The sequence below is a fragment of the Caretta caretta genome, chromosome 2 (genome assembly GCF_965140235.1).
Source record: "Caretta caretta isolate rCarCar2 chromosome 2, rCarCar1.hap1, whole genome shotgun sequence".
Classification (NCBI taxonomy): domain Eukaryota; kingdom Metazoa; phylum Chordata; order Testudines; family Cheloniidae; genus Caretta; species Caretta caretta.
The window spans coordinates 59,887,612-59,907,917 of NC_134207.1; the positions used below are offsets into that span (position 1 = coordinate 59,887,612).

Consider the following 20,306-nt stretch of genomic DNA (forward strand, 5'->3'; position numbering starts at 1 on the left):
TAACACAGAAATGGGATTACCTGATAGGGATCAGTGTTCATATCAAAATATTCCAAGAATCCAGTTGCAAACTCACAGAAGAGAAAATTGTGTGTCTCATTAATTGTTCGCAAACACCAGTAGGTGTTGTTGTTTGAACTTGTGCAAGCACAGAAAGACCCCACTGTAATTGGGAGAAAACAATTAGCTTTAGATATAAAATAATAAACATTGCTTTTCTGGTAGCAAAACTTATATTGATTTTAATCGTTTTACTTTATTTTTCTAAAAAGTTCTTTAGTTTTAAGAATAAACCATTAGATTCTATTCAGAAACACAAAAACATATATGAAAATACATATATGTTTTAAATGACAGGAGACATGAAATCCTGTGGATAACAGGCCAAATTCTGCCCCAACTGACATATGATGTAAATCTGACTGCTCTGGGGTGAATTGGATGTAAGGGTTTAAAAAAAAGTTCTTGTCCTCAGTTGCTCATGCAGAATGAGATTCAGTGGAGTTGCTTAGTATATAAGTCAGGGTAAAATTTGCACTAATGTTCTAAAAGTAACCTTAACCTCATTGAATATATAGGATGTACGTTTCATGGAAAATTCCACCCACATGGTGCTATTCTGCCCTCCTCTAGAAGCTAGTGAGAGCTGTCTGTATGTTGTCAGTGTTGTGGCTTGAGCTCCATTTGTTAGGGAGTATACATGATGAGAGGGAGAGGTAATGTGGCAGACAGGAGAGAAGGAGGTACATTATGGAGACTGAAGAGGGGGAGGAAATGGAAATGTGAAGATGGGTTTGGACTGTACCTAGAAGCTGGCACGGGATGTTGCAGTGTGGCATTGGAGGAAGGGATTTGGAAGAGTTGCTGGGGGCCACTACGAAGCAAGAGGAGCAGAGTAACAGAGCTGGAGGGCAGAAAGGAAAGAGACAGGACTAGCAAGCAGGAGTGAAGTGGCACTAGTAGGAAGAATGAAGCCCTGGAGGAGCAGTAATGGAGGTGATGTGTACCATCGAGGAAACCCCAAGGAAGAAGCTGGTATGGGCCATCAAAAGGTTTTCAGCATCACTGACACACAGCCCTCTGAGGTGAGTGGAACCAGCACACAAATATGATGGTGTAGCAGAATGAGAGGGATAAATCATATTATATTTAATAGCATAACTACTAACTTAAAATATTCTATATGTGCAATGTCTGAGTTAAGTTTACGATGATAATGTTAATGTTTATCTTTTCCTGATTTCGGAGTGTTTAAAATCAAAACCTTAAAATTAGCATGAACTAACTTTTGTATTCAGTTTCCCTGCTTTTTATGTTTGTTTGATTTTGTTTGTTTTTGTCTTTGAGGAAAAGATAAGAAAAAGATCAATCAATTACTTTGGGTTAAAACCAGAAGTCATTACTCAATTTATGCTAAATTCTTACCCCATCAAAACTCTCAGTGCAGCTTTGTGTTACAAATGTGCAAAATATCACTACAAATGTAAAACCCAATTTTTATATTTCCACAGTTTGCAATATTTTTCTTTAGCAAACTGGTCTGAAGACTAAGGGCAGAATGTTAGCATCAATGCAACTACGACAATTTCTACCAGCTGAGTATCTGTCCCTAGGTCTCAGTGCGGTCTAGCCACCTGACAATTTTCAGCTTCTATAGAACAGCTATTCCTAAGTTATACATGCCAAAAAAACACCTAAAAATTGTGGAAAAGAATTATTGGATTTTGATTAAACTTTCAAGAAAAAACGAACAAATAAACAATCCCCTTTGTACTGTGATCAAACCTTGAAACTTTCAGCCCCCAAAGAAGAGTTTTTCAGACAGTTACACACAACTGAAAACAATGGTTTATAATGGAAGTCCTGTAGATTCCTTAAATGTAATGTTTGATATAGTACTAGCCTAGATAAAAATTACATGGACTATCAATAAATTCTCTTCCTTCAAGTCAGGAGATGACCCCTAAGGGCCAAGGAAAAAATCCTCCTGCCAAATTTTGGCATAACATTAACTAATGTGAAGATTATGATAGTTTTTGGGTCTCCCCTTGTTCACAGATCCATGACACCAGATTTTTATGTTTTTGTCTCATTGAGTCTGATAATTATTATGCTCTCAATGAACTAAACACTAAATTCAGCTGATTAAATTCTGTCCTGATTGACTCTCCATGTAACTCCTATTCAAATCAACAGGGTTGCATGGGTGTAAATGACAGCAAAATCTGAGCCACTGTATTCATCCTCACTCTACTTCACCCTGTCAAAATGAAGTAGTCATTTACCAGAATTTTACAAGCAGTATTATATGGGTAGGTAGGAAAATAAATGTGCATATAGACAGGAAATAATGGAACTTTTTTTTCTCTTTTAGGATCATAAAACAGCATAATTAGAAGTCCTCTGAAATATTTAGACATCTGGGTCTACAAGAAGAGGAACAAAACCAAATAGATGGTAATAAAAAAGCACAGGAACATGTCTTTTTTGTGTTTTGTGTTTCTACAGTCTTAATTGAGGCCTCTAGGTATTTATATTGCAGTTATAAATAATAACTACAAGTGAAGTTCTTCATTAATTTCTTTACAGGGCAATTACTACTTTGTGTGCATTTTGTGTCAGGAACGTAAGTGCCTGCTTTCCAAAATAACGCCCTCTTTGACTGTCCTATCTGGAAATTATCACATGAGACAGGAGAATGAACCTCATTAAAGTCTGCACATGGAGGTAAGAAATACTCACAGTTCCAGAACGGTGCTGTCTGCCAGTGGTTATTATCATGGGTAAAACACGTAAGTCCAGGAAGGCTGCATTCATCTCCTTTCTTCTGGCGTCTTTTCCCCTTTCTTTCCTTCTTTCTCCTGCGGGTCTCTGTGAATAGCTGAAGTTTGCTGTCCACCTCCTGTGCTGCTTCTCTGTTCAGAGGGGAAGCAATTTGTAGTTCACATAGACTAATTTCTATTTGTTTGAAAAGGGCTTTAACAATTATGTTTATTTGAGTTTTTAAAAGGTTGAATGCTTGAAACTATGTACCAGATAGGGAGTCTAATTAAGGGTGGTCTTTCTCTCTCCCCCCCCCCCCATATCTCTTAATATTGTAAGAAGATGCTCTCATCACAAGTAAATTGAATAGATGCTGTATCAAGTACAGGAAGTAAAGGACCCAGCTAAAGGTTATCAAGTCAGTCAGTCCCCAGAATGATTCATTTCATCCATTTCAGTGGGATTTGTGCCACTGTTTTTAATTTCCCACTGCCCGTCCTGAACTTCAAGTTGGGCAGCCAGTCAAAAGTTGCCAGCTTCTGGTACCCCCAGATAACAGCCGTTTTGGACTGTGGCTCATCGTTGATATTTCACAGTTACTAAAAAGCAAAATAAAACAATGCCCAGCTGATGGCAAAGGGAAAAACGACACTTACTTGAATGGATGAAGATGGCTCTTCATTTTCTCTCGGGCCTTCACCCCTTTCTCTTTGTTATAATAGCTACAGATAATATTAAAAACATCAGCTTTTCATGACTGGATAAAACTTAATTCATTTTCTGCAGTCAAAGCAAAACAGAAGTACACCATCTGTTTTATGTTCTCACTTAAAATAGATACTATTATTGTTTTAGTTGAATGTACAGTCTGTTTTATTTCACTAGCAGAAATGACTTATATGAGCACATACTATATCAACATTATTAACAGAGATGGGTCAAAATATATAACCAGAATCCAAACACACCTAATGCTAAAATACAGATCTGGATCTTAATTCATTCATGATGGCTCCTACCTGTAGAATGGGTTAAAGCAAAATCCTGGAACCAAATTTTGAGGAATTTAGGTTCTGGATCCAAACTCTGCAGCTTGAATCCATATCTGGATATTAAACTTACAGTAGCCAATGTTAAATCTTTCCCACTGTATAAAAGCTCATGAGTTCAGTAAAGTAAATCAGTAAGGAAAACAGTGCTTCAGGTGAATTTTTCTTACCTCTTTTTGCTACAATCACATTCATCAGGTTTTCTTCTTTTTAGGTGTCCTCTCACTTCCCTTAAATTCTTAATTTTATCTTGGAGAGCTTCAATCTGCAAAGCACATTTATATGCAGAGTTACACTGTGATGACATCAGAGTTTAGAATCTTTATTAAGAATAGATTTTGAAATCCCTCTAACCTCCTTATCAATGTAGGCCTTGTGGTCCTTCCAGGCTCTGGATGATTGGTACAGTTCCCTCTCACAGTGAATGGTGTCATTTGGAAGAATAAAACACCTATAGATGCATTTAACAGAACAGCGGAGAGAGATCAATAGCGTTCCTTGTGCACATTCGCCTCTTCCCCCTTTTTCCAAAGTCTCTTCCTGTCCTCTCCTCCCTATAAAGTTTTCCAGTTGTACTCTGCCCTCTGATAAGTAATAAAATAGACCAGTGGTGGCCAAACTTACTGACCCTCTGAGTCGCAGACTATAGTCTTCAGAAGTTTAAGAGCTGGGCACACCTGCCAGGGCTTGGAGTTTCTGCCTGGTGGCAGGGTAGTGGAGCTAAGGGATAAACCCCAAGCCCTGGCAGGTGCATCCCATGGGGCTGAAGTCCCTAGACCCCCCTCTCCATGATGGGCAGAAGCCCCTAACTCTACCACCCCGCCATAGGGCAGAAACCCCGAGCTCCCCATCCCGCAGTCTGGTAGGTGGGGAATGGGAGGGGTGCTTGGGGGGGGGGTCCACGAATGCACTTTAACTGTAAAAGAGCTGCATGTGGCTCAGGTGCCATGATTTGGCTGCCCTTGATTTAGACTCAACAATGGCAGCCAGGGATGTGTGTTGGTTTAGTAGTCCCAAATAATTGCCTCCATCTGTTTTCTCTCCAACATGGAGAAAACTCCTTCTTGGCACGGGCTCTGTGCCTGCTATGTTAAGATGCAACACCATTAACATGCTGGGGATTCTCAGTCCAATCAGAAACAAAACCAAAGTATAAAACTCCATCAAATTCTTAATCTCCCTTTAATCAGAATTGCCACTGCTTGTACAGCCACCAGCTGCAGAGAGGTAGGTTTTTTCCTCACAATCTCGGCACACTACCATGAATCCCCATCTATGAGCACACAATTGGTAAGAATGGGACATGATTGTCCAAAGTAATGAATTAATGCCTCATCAATTTGCTGTGATACAGAAGAGAGTTCAAGACATAAACAATGTGAATAGTTGCGTGCTAAAGTATCTATAGTTATGAACAAAATAAATGGATTAAAGACAGCTATTCAGGATAACGGTTCTAGCAAGAGAAAACAACAGTGAGAAGGCCAAGACTGACTTAACTGAGAATATCTAGTGTTGCTGTACTGTATTGGTCCCAGGTTGTTAGAGAGAGACAAGGTGGGTGAGGTAATATCTTTTATTGGACCAATTTCCGTTAGTGAGAGAGACAAGCTTTTGAGCTACACAGAGCTCTTTTTCAGGTGATCTGAAGAAGAGCTCTGCTTAGCTCGAAAGCTTTTCCCTCTCACCAATAAAAGTTGGTCCAGTAAAAGATTCACCTTACCCACCTTGTCTCTTTAACTGAGAATAGACTGAGAGATAAATACCTGCATACTGTTTTCCCAAAGTTTCCCTTACTGACATTCTCACACAACTTCCTTAACTGTGTATTTCTGAGATTCTAGGGACACACCCTTCACCTGCCCTGCTTCAATTTGATTTCCTTATGCCTCTGCTTCAGAAGAAAATGGAAAGTCATAGACCCATAGGAGTTAGAGATGGAAAAGGTGTACAGAGTCTCCTACTCCAATCCCTGTCATTGAAAGTGAATTATAGAGCTGGTTGGAAATTTTCTGATAAAACATTCTTTCATTGGAAAGTGTTGATTTGTTTAACCCAAAACTGTTTGTGGAAAAGAGTCAGTTCTGATGAATCTCCAGATTTGAAAAACTTTTGAAAAAATGTTTCGTTTTCTGGGTTGGAAATGTTAGTTAATTTATAGTAAAAAGGTTAAAAAATATAGATGGTCAACATTGAAATGAACTATTATGAAATTATCTAAATGAAATGTTTTGATTGACCTGGTCCTTTTTTTTGGATTATTGGTTTGCAAAATTTTTTGAGATGTTCACTTTTTGCTCTGATTTGTTCTGATTTAAAAAATTGGGGAAATTTTTTAAAATCTGAAAAACGCTTGCAGAATGGGAAAACTATTTGCTGTCCATCTCTACTCAGTTGTACATAGGCTTAATTTGCTTTATTTGAGTCTCTGGTGCCAAGTCTTACATTAATACACACAGCTAGGAAAGCTGGAATCGCTAGGCCCAATTCTGCCCTCACTTACAAAGGTACAACTCATCCCATTGGCTTGACCTGTGTAGGAGAGGGCAAAATTATAAAATCATTCTTTTATTATATTATTGTGTTGTGTTATATAAAGTGTAAAATACTGAAAAAGGATAAAGAAGAAAATGCAAAATGTGGGAGAAATTTTACTTCAAGAAAAACAATATAAAGCATTCATACTTGTGTGTCACTCTGACAGAATCAGGTTGTCCAACAGCATTGGTGCCATCAGCTATCATTTCTTCTTCTTCACCATCATCGCTATCTTCTGAATCCTCCTCATTTTCAGTGTCATGGCGCTTACTAATACTTTTGGAGTGTGACACTTGTAGTTCCTCCTCCTCCAGGTTTATGTCAAATATTTCACCTTCAAATTCCACAGACAAGGACCGAGTTTGGCGAGTATGAACAAATCGTGGTTTGTATTCTGCAACAGGAGGGGAAAACATATTCATGCTTATAGATATACAAAAATGGATTTCATAAACAGGCAGCAAATTTCAAAGGGCAAGAAGGATGGACTTGTAACAAAGCACAGACTTGGAGATCTCAGATCTATTTATGGCTTTGCAAAGACTTCCTTGACGATCTTTGGCAAATTAAGGTCCAAATTTGAAGAAGTGGCCTCTTACTTTGGGTGCTGTAATTCTTATGTATTCAACTTTATACAACCAGGGCCTGATTTTCAGACATGTTGAGAAACCAAATCTTCAACTGAAATCAATGGGAACTGTGGGAGCTCAGTACTTCTGAGAATCAAGGTGCAGGGGGTCCAAAATAACTTGTTTAAGAGATGGTGGCACTTTTTCCTTTCAAAGTTAGACATTAAAAGGACAAGATTCAGTTATGTAGCTGAGATGGCTTTTCCAGGTATAAGCATATCATGGTGCTCTGATGTTTTGCTGCATTGCAGAGCTAGAAATGACAAGATTCTCCCACTCTCATGGGGATCCGGCACTCATTTCTACCCCTGGAAGGGACTGAGACTCTGGACTTAGAAATGTCACAACTTTAAACATAGAAATATATAGAAATACAGAAGTTTTTATGGGTTGCTGCAAGTCCTGTACAGGTGGACTCATGGTAACTAAGACACCTGGCTTTAAAGATGGAGATATTAAAAATACCCTCCCAAATAACATGTTAAATACCTTCTAAAACATTGTTAAGGTATTTTTGTTTGGTTAGTTTTTTACTGTTAGACACGTGGCATACATGGAATACATGATGGTATAAAAATTTATTTGGACTGACCTTGGATGACCTCCACAACTCACTTTTTTCCCCATTTGTGAGCAATGTAGCTTTCCCAAACACATGTTGATAAAACCTATATATTACATCACACCATGCTGCATTCCACCCCTGGCCTCCCCAAACCCACCCAACCACACCCACACCGAGCAATGTATTAATTCATACATGAGTAAGTTTGTAAGATCAATGGGATGGGGGAAATTTTTCCTGTAAATTTCAGAAGTGCTGAGCACACTGCTATTACTCAATAGATAACAACACATTTGAAATGGTAGAAAGAGACACCATCTTTTGTAACAAAACTCTTATGGCATTTAATTATACATGTGTTAAAAGTCCAGTGCTAGTGTGTTGTTGTATGGGGAAATTTTGGCAAACATTATGGGATGAGATAGAATAGGTGAAGTATTTCAACACTCAAAATCCATGTCTGATATGAAATACTATATGTAAAATTACTATTGTCATTAACAGTTCTCATTTATCTTGTAGTATAACATAGGATGAAATGATTCCTGGAGAGTTCTGAAAAGGTACGGAGTGACAGATACTGCAGATCATATCACAAGCTTTCTGCTAGTTTCTCTGAGACAACGACATGAAACCTCTCTGTAAGAATCTTTTGAAAGCATTGATAGTGAGCCTCATTTAAAATTTTTTTCAAATGACATAATCCTCACCTAAACTATTTCGGTGGATACCTTTTTTAGAGCTGTCAGCTCTAAAAAAGTGTCCTACTAAGTCAGTGAAGATGTCCACCTTTCAGAAGAGAAAACCAGTTACGAAGTCTCTCTGATGTAAAAACCTATAGTCTAGAGTGAAGGAATAGGCAAAGATTTGCAGGGTGAATGAAACAAACACTGAAACACTGAAACAAACCTTTGCAAGACTACAAACTCCTCCCATGATCTTTATTAATCAAATGACTGATATACAGTTTGGAAATATTCCAATCTTATCAGTAGGAAATCTGAAAAACTGGGTCCTGAGCTGCCCTTACACTGTGCCCCACAATCACCAGGCCCTTCAGACTGTATGCAGCTTGGACGGAACTCAGAGGGGATTTGAAGCAAGAGGTTAGGCTGGGACAGGGGATGAAGAGGTGCTCCTTTCTGTCGTGCCAGAGCCTGCCCTGCTCACAGATTTCCATACCGATAGCTGGGTAGGAAGTAGTAAAGCTCACGGCTCAATACTTCCACTGCGTCCACTTCATGGCTGTTACTGAGCGGCCAATGGCAGCACAGCTTCTGATGGAAGGGGCCCCAGCAGAATAGAAGCAATCTCTGCAGTACAGCTCCTAGCTTGGCTGTCTCTTTAGAAAGGCTCCTGGTTCTCAGAAATCAGAAATGGCACGGACTTCAAAACCTGTGCCCTTCTGACTCCCTATACCCAAGTCCTCCCAACAGAGGGTGGCTGAAGGGAACTTCACAAATTGGATCTCAGAGAGATTTTGCCCCGACCTGGCCCCTCCCAGGTGTTTCTTCTGTGGGAAGATGTGAGGTAGCCTCAGGTCTGAATTGAAAATAATCACAGTTCTAGTCTCTTGCCAGCTTTGTTTATTAGTGAAAAAAGATGGGATGAAGTGAAAAATGAGGCAAGATAATTTTAAGGCATAGGAAGACAAACCTATAAACTGCAGGAGACGACTGCAACAATTATTGCTATAGAGATAGCCTGGAAAGACAAGGATTTGTACTGTAACAAATCCATGGCCTTCTAGGGCTTCACAGCTGTCACTATGGCCAGTTGTAACTTTACTTTGATAGTGGGGACAGAACTTTGATCTTGCTGCTTCAAAAACAGAGTTTTCCAGGAGACGCTCCAGTAGCTGATTGCTTATGACGTACCGATGATGCTGATTCTAGCCAGCAAGAGTCAATTCTAATGGAGTTCATTGGAGTATAACATTATTAAACACAAGAAACTATGTTAATGCAACACTTAGGTTGAACAATTAGAGACCCCAAAGTCAGGAAATGCCTAAGTTATGGCTGAATGCACAACTGTAACTTCTGTCCTCTGAAGAATGTTACAGGCTTTAATTATATCATCACAGGCTATACCTGAAATAATACAATATAGTATCATAATTTTTTCTGCAACATCATATATACGTGCAGCCTCTTGTAATTTTTGTAAAATTTTTGTATGCTTACACAAAATTTCATGTAAATTCCATAACCCACAATGCTGTCTAGACCCAGTAGAATACAGTCTGTCCTTGACTCAGGCTACCTGAACCCAGCTGCTCTTGGCAAGAGTGTTAGAATAGAAAACACACCAAACATGAGAAGATGGAAAATGCTGATCTCAGTGAAGAAACAGAATATATATTTTCGTTAAGCCCTTTACATGGCTTTTGTAAAGGGAAATCATACCTCACCAATTTATTTGAACTCTATGAGGGGGTCAACAAACATGTAGACAAGGGTGATCCAGTAGAGATAGTGTATTTGGACTTTCAGAAACTTTTTGACAAGTTTTCACCAAAGGCTCTTAAGCAAACTAATAGGATAAAAAGAAGGTCCTCCCATGGATCAGTAACTTGTTAAAAGACAGGAAACAAAGGGTAGGAACAAATGGTCAGTTTTCAGAATGGAGAGAGGAAATAGCGGTGTCCCCTGGGGATCTGCACTCGGACCAGTGTTCAACATTTTCATAAATGATCTGGAAAAAAGGGTAAACAATGAGGTGGCAAAGTTTACAGATGATACAAAATGACTCAAAATAGTTAAATCCAAAGCTGATTGAGAAGAATTACAAAGGGATCTCACAAAACTGGGTGACGGGGCAACAAAATGACTGATGAATTCAGTGTTGATGAATGTAAAATAGTGCATATGGAAAACATAATCCCAACTATACATACAAAATGATGGATTCTAAATTAACTGTTACTGCTAAAGAAAGAGATCTTGGAGTCATTGTGGATAGTTCTCTGAAAACATCCACTCTATGTGCAGTAGCAGTCCAAAAAGCTTTTGGATGTTAGGCACCATTAGGAAAGGGATAGATAATAAGACAATAAATATCATAATGCCACTGTATCAATTCATGGTACACCCACACCTGGAATACTGAAAGCAGTTCTGGTCACCCCACCTTTAAAAAGATATATTAGAATTGAAAAAGGTACAGAGAAGGGCAAAAAAACATGATTAAGGGTATGGAACAGCTTCTGTATGAGGAGAGATTAAAAAGACGGGGACGTTTCAGCTTAGACAAGAGATGACTGAGGGGGGGATATGATAGAGGTCTATAAAATCATGAATGGTGTGAAGAAAGTGAATAAGGAAGTGTTAATTATTCCTTCACATAACACAAGAACCAGTGGTCTCGCAATGAAATTAATAGACAGGAGGTTCAAAACAAACAAAAGCAAGTACTTCACACAACACACATCCGATGAAGTGAGCTGTAGCTCAAGAAAGCTTATGCTCAAATAAATTTGTTAGTTTCTAAGGTGCCACAAGTACTTCTTTTCTTTTTACACAACACACAGTTGCCCTGTGGAACTTGTTGCGGGGGATGTTGTGAAGGCCAAAATAAATTCAAGAAAGAATTAGGTAAGTTCATGGAGGATAGGTTCATCAATGGCTATTAGCTATGATGGTCAGAGATGCAACTCCATGCTCCAGGTGTTCCTAAGCCTCTGACTGCCAGATACTGGGACTGGACGACAGAGACCACTTGATAATTGCCCTCTTCTGTTCATGTCCTTTGAAGCATCTGGCATTTACCATTGTTGGAAGACAGGGTATGGGGCTATATGGACCATTGGTCTGACTCAGTATTGTCACTCTTATATTCTTATATTAATTGACACCTGCTTTTCAAAGTAGTTATGTTTTCTCAGTGCTTAACACAGAAAATTAAGCATTGGTATTTTAAACTTGATGGCAGTTTCCCTTTACATCACACTCCACTAGAGGGCACTAGATTCTAACTCGTTAAGTTACAAGTAGGCTGTTTTACTGGCACTTAAAAACTTCAGGTGAGTAGGCTTTCACTTTGACAGCAATCAGAATGCTTTAATGTTTGAGATGCAAAAAAACAAAAAAAAAGTCTACTGCAAATATCCAAACATGTTAACTGAATATTAGTGATGAAAGAAAATGCTTGCTCAGGCTACTATGCCTGTAATAATTACCTAGATTCTGTAATTTACTCTGCAGGTTTTATCTCCAACCGGTACAATAGGTCGCACCAAAACATCATCATTGCTACAAACTGGCCTAAATAACATTTCTTATCGTGATAACAGATTCTGGTAGCTTTTGATTTTTTTTTTTAAAGCAGTAATTACTCAAGTACCGACTGCAAATTACATGTGCATTCATCATATATCCAGGTGAAAACAACTCCTTGCTGGTAAAACACCGCTCAGTTAACCCAATGCCCCCTTTCCTGAGTATCTAAGAGCTCTGAGATCACCTACTTTGGGCACTGGGGTTTCTCATGAACTGTCTTTGATTTTTTCTCTGGGTCCTGCTGGTTCGGTAATCAGCATCTGCACAGATGCATTCTTTGTCTTTATTGCTGTATCCCTGGGAGTGTATGCTTCGTGTTCTCTTTCTGATCGCGAACATGTCGCTGGATCCCTTACACTTGTGAATTCGAAGCTTGCCAGAAGAATCCTCAATGCACTGCCACTTCTGTGAGAGGAAAAATAAAGATGATTTCCCAATGCAATTCCAAGCTCTGTCTATTTCGGATTCTTTTTGTAGCACATAACAGGCAATGAATGCCTTTGAAGGCTAAACAATTCTATAAATGAAGATTTGAGGAGGAAAACATTGTAAGGATTAAGTTCACTCACATTCGTCTCAAAACATTCTATCGTCCTAGGCAAACATGAATTTGAATGAAATCATTGGAAATCTGCATTAAAAAAATACAACCCAGCCAAAAAAGATATATAAATCAAGGGAATCTAGACTAAACACATCCTTGAAAAGAGCAAGTAAAAAGCGTTAGTTTACTCAGCCACAGAGTACAGCTGTAAGGGCTGTTTTCACCAATCCTCCCTCCCCTCTTTTTTCTTTGAAAATACAAACTTTGTTTCTTTGTTCTGTGACTTGGAATTTCTAACATGAATCAGGAAAAAAATGTAGATGAGAGGGAAAGACTGAGATCAGGTCAATTAGAGGATTCTATGAAAAAGGGACAAATTCTGATTTGATTTATGTCAGTGCATGAAACTATTAACTCACTCCCTTAACAGAGGCCAGTGTCGAGACCTGCATCCTTTAGTGTGTCCACTCAAAATCCTGCAGCCACAGGACACAAACATTGCTGTCTCCACATGTTTTATGTACAAGGACAGAGGAAACAGCAAGTGTATTACACCCCCAGTCATGCTCTAATAGACTATGCCAAAAATGTGCAGAATAAGTCATATACAGCCTGTTGGAGAAGGGAGGGGAAGACCCTTCAGGGTAGACAGAGTGTGACCATGGACATTCTCATCTGGATGCCTTTGACTTGCTGTTTATACCAGCCTTGAGGGGAAAGCAATTTGGTCTGGAAGGGAATTGCTGAGACCAGCTTTGTACATGTTGCGAGTATCGTAGTGAGGAAGAAGGAATTAGAGAAAGCAGAATTCCTTCCAGCTGGTCTGCACAATGTCTGTTTGGTTCAAGTGCCAACAGCCGTGAATCCAAGTGGAAGATTCCACCTGGATTTTTGCACAGGGTTCCACTGTTTTCTCATTTGGATATTAGAAAGCAGTTGGACTTTTACTTCCTTTACATACCATTATCAGTCTTAAAATGCCATACTCGAGAAAGATATTTAAAACTCTTAGCCCACTTCTTTTAGGAGACACACAACTACACTGCCACAGGTTGCTTTATTTTAATCATCTTACCTTGGTAAATTTTTATCATGTACCATTTCCTTAAAACTGTGGCCAAGGGACTGAGAGCTGCCCTGCTATGGGCTGGCAGTGCTCTGGACACAGTCAATGGAAAAGTGAATTTATGGAAACAATCTATGTCAATATAATCCCCTTTATGTCAATATAACTGAATCTACACTAGGGTCTTGCACTGATTTAACGATATCTGTTTCTAAATCAGTGTGTAGGCAGGCCCTTCAGTCAAAATGTTCACAAGGTTTAGTACCTCACGTTAAATACCTAAATGCATAGTTAGGTACAGAAATAAAATTGGCCTGATTTTCAGGGCGGCTGAACATCTTAGGCATCTTAAAAACAACAAAACAAAACAGACCTCTTCAGTTAGGTGCTTTGATAGGAATTTAATTCAGTGTTTGAAAATTGTGGCCTTAATACATCTCTATCAGAAAGATGGGGACAATACTTTGAGGACTGATTAGCAGAATCTTATATAGAGCTTCCAACATGATGTTATGAGTACTACTAATACATACTCTTGAATCTTGAATTTTGGGGGAGAGGGATAGCTCAGTGGTTTGAGCATTGGCCTACTAAACCCAGGGTTGTGAGTTCAATCTTTGAGGGAGCCATTTAGGGCTCTGGGGCAGAAATTGGGGATTGGTCCTGCTTTGAGCAGAGGGTCAGACTAGATGACCTCCTGAGGTCCCTTCCAATCCTGATATTCTATGATTCTAAATACACTGCATTAACATTAAAGTTATTTTCTGATTGTTTTGTAATGCCCGGACTTCTCCGCCAACAGTGGTCCTTCATGTCTTTCTAAGAGTCCTGAGGATTCCCTCAGAATGATGTATTCTTACTGGGAACTATCCTTCTGGCAAAATGAGAGTGGATGCAGTTCCTCCTGGAATCCTTCAGCCCCACTCCCACAGCAGAGCCACACAAGCTTCTTCCTTCCATCAAATAACGGTTGCTCCGCTCGTTTCCGAGCTGTTCCCACGGTGGTTGAAGGGTGAAGGAAACAGCCCGAATGTTAAACTTAAACACCTGACTAGTATCCTATTGTGCCACTGCTGCTGTGGTCAGGACACAACTGAAACAACTCCTGAAATGAACTTCATGTATGCCCCCAGGAAAACAACAGCCATACAGTTTACAGCAACGCAAAAGAGAAAAAAGACGTTAAGTCAAATATTCTTTAATACCCTACATATAACCATAGCCAACTTTGCTAATAAAAGCTCAATGCCTGAAGTCGCCTGCAGCTTAGTTTAATAATTGCAGCACATTTTTATTCACCTATGTTTTCAAATACTGATTATGAATCACAGCACTGTGACAGCTCACTCCAGCTTTATGAGATGCGCTAAAGATCCTACGTCCAATAAGAAAATCATCTCTTCTACATATTTACTTTACTTTGACCGATCCAGTTACAGTAAGTTATATCTGAAAGAGAAAAAGCCTGTACGTATTCGCTTGTCTTCTAAAACGTTACAATTATATGGACACTTTCACATAAATCCCTACTGAGAGGGGCTTACAAGAGCCATAATCATTTGCATTTACCTCTCAATGTTTACTTCTAAATGGTTCCTATGATAGTAGAAGAGTGTGGCCATCATTATAGATATTTATAGGATTGCACCAGAGGAGTTATTGTATCTATTAGATATAAACACACATTTAAAAACACAGCTCTATTTTTAATACTATTTACACATGTAGTACTCTTTAAAAATTCTGAGTAATTATTTTTTCCCCCTAATATCAAATATAGCAGTAGCTGTAATTCTTACTTCCTCCATTGGAGGTTGATTCAATGCTCAAGTAAGTCTTTTCCACCTCTTAATAGGATCTATTTTTTTAAACTGTCTATGCATAGATTTAATCGATAAATACTCTTGGATGAAATATGTATGAAATGTATTTCACAGCTTCCCTTGAATGGTTTTGTTCATTAAAAGGGTATCTAAGTGTGAAATAGTTTAGAATTCTACAATGTAATTTTCTTACTATCAGTGATCCCAAATCCAAGACAGAATAGTTATGAACTGACCATATGTTATAGTCTAGAATACTATAATGATCTCTTCTGGTCTTAAGATCTATACAATGCATGAATGAGCAGAAGAAGAAAGCTATGATCAATGTATTTTCCCTCAGTCCTCTACCTTTCCCCCAAATGAACACCAAGATGTCCTTTACCCTGGCTTCACAACCTCAAGCTAGGTCTCTGGATCCCCAATCTCTCCATCAAGGTTACATCAAAGACAAAATGTAGGCACGTGCACAAATGAAACATTCATTTGATAACCTTAAAGTTGTATATGTTTTCTTATTTTTTCATGTTTATTTCCTTCTCTCTTTCTCATTCTTTTAATTTAATACTTTTCTATTCCCACTTACAGCTTTCTTTTCTCTTCCTCAACTCCAGTTCTCTACCTTTTTTCGTTCCCTTTTCCCTTCCTGTGTCTCACTTCATTTATTCCCCATCTCACTTACTTTCTCTGATTTCTTTCCTACTTTCACATATCTTTACTCCTTTCATGTTTTCCCCCTGCCCTTCAACTTAACCACTGAAGTGAATGCAGAGGAGAAAGTGATATTCAGCACCATCCCACTATGGATGAAGTCCTGAGACTTCATGGAGTCTTTAAACACAGGACACATCTTCAGATACATCAATTTCAAGGGAGCAATGCCAATTTACATCAGCTGGGAAACTGGCCAATACTCTCTACATGGAGCTGAGATGCTTTGGTCTACAACCATGGATTGTTGGTGCCTCTGCAGAGCTATCTCCTTCACATGGCTGGAAGATGCAATGGCAACTTAGAGAAGGAAGAGGTAATAAAAGAACTGAATTTTGCTAATAAGTGTCAGTCACTTGGCTCTGCTCAGGAGCTGGAATTCAGCTGCATGACAACAGATGCACATGCCTCAATGAGAACGCTGGTGCTGGCGTTACAGTTAAAGAGCAATAAAAAAACTGAGCATTAAATCTTGTCCTCAGATGACTTCACTAGCAGTTATGAGTTTGCATTTGAGGGCAAAATTTGTCCCTGATTGGGTAAATTGAAAGGCATAGGGGACCAGATGCACTAACTAAAAAGCAGCTCTGAGTACATGATCCCTTAACTTTATATTAGTGTTGGCCTAGTTCCAATCTTAACTTACACCCTCTGTTAACAAGACAGACAACTGTGAATGAATTAACAACAGTGTTTGTGCCCTGGCTTTCAATTTCCAAATTCTTATTGGTTTGTACCACAACCTCAACATTAAGTTATATGTCTTTATTCAATATACTTCAGGCACAAAATATATATAGACACTCAGGCTGAGTCATTGTGGTTTACTGCACAATAAATACCCTACTTAAGAAGTATTTAAAATGAACATTGTTTACCTAATAGACTGTGACAGCTCCAAGGGAGTTGCTGCAGCCTATCACATAGGGAGGAAATTAGACAATTTGTGAAAGGTGTCTTAGCAGTAGGCATGCTCAGAGTTTTATGAAAGGTAATTACTGCACATTTGCACTAGACACTTTAATGTTAAATATATAGACAAGTTTTATAACCAAGCTATAAACCCCTGAAAAACAGGCAACCAGAACTATAACACAGCTACACTGCATTTACAGGTGCTGTCCAATTTCTGTAATGTTCCCTTGAGTAAGCAACTTTGAATATTGCTTTTCAGGCTGGAGGTATTCAAGAAAAAGCAAGTAGGGGGGAAAAGAGTGCAGCTGAAAGCAACTTTAAGATCACACTCCCTTCACCTTCCTGTTATACAAGGATGATTTAGTATTGATGATGATTAATATAAAATGGTATGGGTAGAAATATTGTAGTGAACGGTAGCTGTGTACCCCTTTTCTCTGCTGGACAGAATCAGAAGTGGTTGTGTCTCACAGGTGCTATAGTACTAATAGCTAAGGGAGGTTTTATTTTAGCTCAAGTGGTGACAGACTGTGCTACTGGTGTAGGAAGATCTGAGCTCCATTTCAGTTTTCACCATGAAGTTTCAAGTGGTAACGGTGTGCAGCGTACTGCCAACTGTACTGTACTTAGCTGGCAAGAATATATAGTATATAATATATAACATATTAGCCACATTTTAGTCTGCTGAACTGAACTAGAACACTGAAAAATCAGGTTCAGCAGATATGATAAATCCTTAGGGGTAGGGGCCCACCTCTTCCTATGAATTTCCATAATGGAAACAGGGGGCTCTGATCTTCACTGAGGTGTCTGGGCACGACTGGTATATAAATATTAATTTGCATTGTGATGTTTTATCATGATACAAATATTGCACACAAGGAGAAAGTGGGTGCAGCTCTCCCCAAGATGGCCTCTGTCAGTAGAGCACAGAGAAGACAAATTTGGGATTGCCAAATCTTATGGACAAACCTTCCCAGGTTCCTGCATTCCTAGTTAGCATGGTATCACTGTTAGACACTAACTTATCAAGTTAAAATTCACCTGGTTGCCTATTATAGATCATATAGTAAATCAGATCACTCACGGTTCTGAAGCCCACTGACTCAGGAACATTGATATACAGTAATCTATAATACTAATGTTGCAAATTTCTTCTGTTGATCTGTATCACACCTTCAGTGTTCATAATGGTGTGGAAATTCACTTATTTTGTATTTCTTAAATATTATTTATTGTAGGCTAAAAAGAAATCAACAGATTATTTTAAATAATTTTTAAACTTGTTTTTTATCTTACATTTACAAATAATCTCTAAGAAATTAGTGTCAGATCTGTTCTTTTATTAAAAATATTTTCCCTCCATCATACATGTACAACTGGATTTATTATTGTAGGGTTGCTCACAAGCGCTAGGCTACAGGCCCAGATATTTTTATTTACTTTGATGGGGGGCAGAAGTATTGAAGCAGTGAATTGACGGAAAAAAACCCAACCCTACAGAAATAACATTTGCAAACAGTTGTGTGATGAAAAGGAGGGTAAATTTTAGGCTAGCAAACCTTGACAGTGTCAGTTAGAAAATGGAAAGAAGGGGAAAAAAGCCCTAGAAGTTTTCAGGAAACTGTTAAAATGCACACTAAGAATATTTACTGGATAACTTTGTATTTAAGACACTTTAAAATATGATTCACAGAAGACTTAGGGACATTTAAAATTGCATAATAAAAATGATCCCCTATTTATCACTGCAAAGTATGCAAGAAATGCATGAAAGGTATTGTTCAAAAAGTTGAACCTCAACCCATTTTTTACCACCAAAAAAGGTAACCATTTGTTCCCAAAATTAGCTTCCAAAATATAGAGTTAAAGATAGATATTTTAGGGTCAGGCTGGATAGATGAGGAAATCATATTTATTTGCCAATTTTTCCATTAAGGATATTTACTTTCCGACTGACAGTTTAAAGATTACTTTAATTTGGAAGAAAGTCAATAGTGGAAGCATTTGCACTTAGGTCGCATGTTGAGTCTGTTAATGGACACCAAACAACATACATAACCTAAGTAACCACCTCTACTGGATCTTCTACATATCCTTGCCAGCACTTAAGACTCAACATCATCAGTACAGATTCTTCTCTGATCTTCTATCAAATGTGTGCTGAATAACCTAAAAGGAATGCTTCAAGTTCAGGCTTAAAGTCAAATCCACCCACAGATGCACCCGAATAGCACCCACTGACATGCAGAGATAGAATTTGCCCATTAAGTTACAATAGCAATACCAATAATAATGATATTCCGAATGGGTCAAAGGATTCTTAAGACTTAAAGCCATGCTAGACTTTGGGGTCAAAAACATCCAACAGAAGGTTGAATTTAGACCACAGTGTATTGGACATGCAAGAGTCCTTGGAAAGAAGAAGGACCACAATTGCTGGAACTATGGAAAATGTGTAAAGCTAAATTCATGCATAATCTATGGTTTTTTGCCCTAGAATTTATAAATCCTGAATGGATATGGTAAATAGAATAAATGATTCAGAAAGGTGACATTCATTCTGATATCGTGGTTTTAGGGGTTTCTGATAAACTGCATAGCATAAATAAAACAGAGATACAGTTTCTCTGAAAGGCAACACTGAAGCTGAGAAGGGTGATATTACTGAAATGAAAGTATTCCCTGACATGGACAAAAATAAATGTATGCACTAAATTAGAGGGAATTATAAATGTGGAAAAACTGCATTCTGTTTAAATGAAAAGCTACATATCTATTGTTAAAATATGCTATTTTTTCATGATTTGAAGGAGTATCTCTAATGATAAATTTCAGAGTAGCAGCCGTGTTAGTCTGTATCTGCAAAAAGAAAAGGAGGACTTGTAGCACCTTAGAGACTAACAAATTTATTTGAGCATAAGCTTTCGTGAGCTACAACTCACTTCATTGGATGTATGATGCATTCATCCGATGAAGTGAGCTGTAACTCACGAAAGCTTATGCTCAAATAAATTTGTTAGTCTCTAAGGTGCCACAAGTCCTCCTTTTCTTTTTTCTAATGATAAAGTTTTCCTTATCATCACTTTTGGTTGGCATGTTATATACAGGATGGTGTTTCAACAAGGGAGGGACAATTCCTGATGATTCTTAGGAATCACTGGGTGACTCATCTGCACCTCCGTTTCTGTCAGCTAGGTGGGATTCTGGGTACCAAGACAGTTGGGTGAAGGAGCAGGGACAGGCTGGAGTAAGGAACAGATGGAAGAGCACCCACAAGGTCCAGTTCAGCAAAGCACTTATGTATGTGCTTAACTTTAGGTTTATTTGTAGCCCCATTGAAGGCAACACGATTGCTCAGATGCTTAAAGTCAAGCATGTGCTTAAGTGCATGGCTGAATTGGGATCCCAAAAAGGGTAGCA

The 20,306-nt window shown here is 38.6% G+C and overlaps 1 protein-coding gene across 9 annotated transcripts in view; it reads right to left on the reverse strand.

Moving 5' to 3' along the window:
• SULF1 (sulfatase 1) overlaps positions 1-20,306 on the reverse strand; it is a 175,609-nt gene that overhangs the window by 22,363 nt on the left and 132,940 nt on the right. For all 9 annotated transcript variants that reach the window (XM_048840903.2, XM_048840899.2, XM_048840901.2 and 6 more), the window contains 7 exons: positions 12,013-12,229; positions 6,498-6,744; positions 4,167-4,263; positions 3,983-4,077; positions 3,420-3,485; positions 2,743-2,915; positions 21-163 (listed from right to left, as the gene is read on the reverse strand). In XM_048840903.2, coding sequence (XP_048696860.1) covers positions 21-163; positions 2,743-2,915; positions 3,420-3,485; positions 3,983-4,077; positions 4,167-4,263; positions 6,498-6,744; positions 12,013-12,229 — 1,038 coding nt within the window. The remainder of the gene's footprint in view (positions 1-20; positions 164-2,742; positions 2,916-3,419; positions 3,486-3,982; positions 4,078-4,166; positions 4,264-6,497; positions 6,745-12,012; positions 12,230-20,306) is intronic.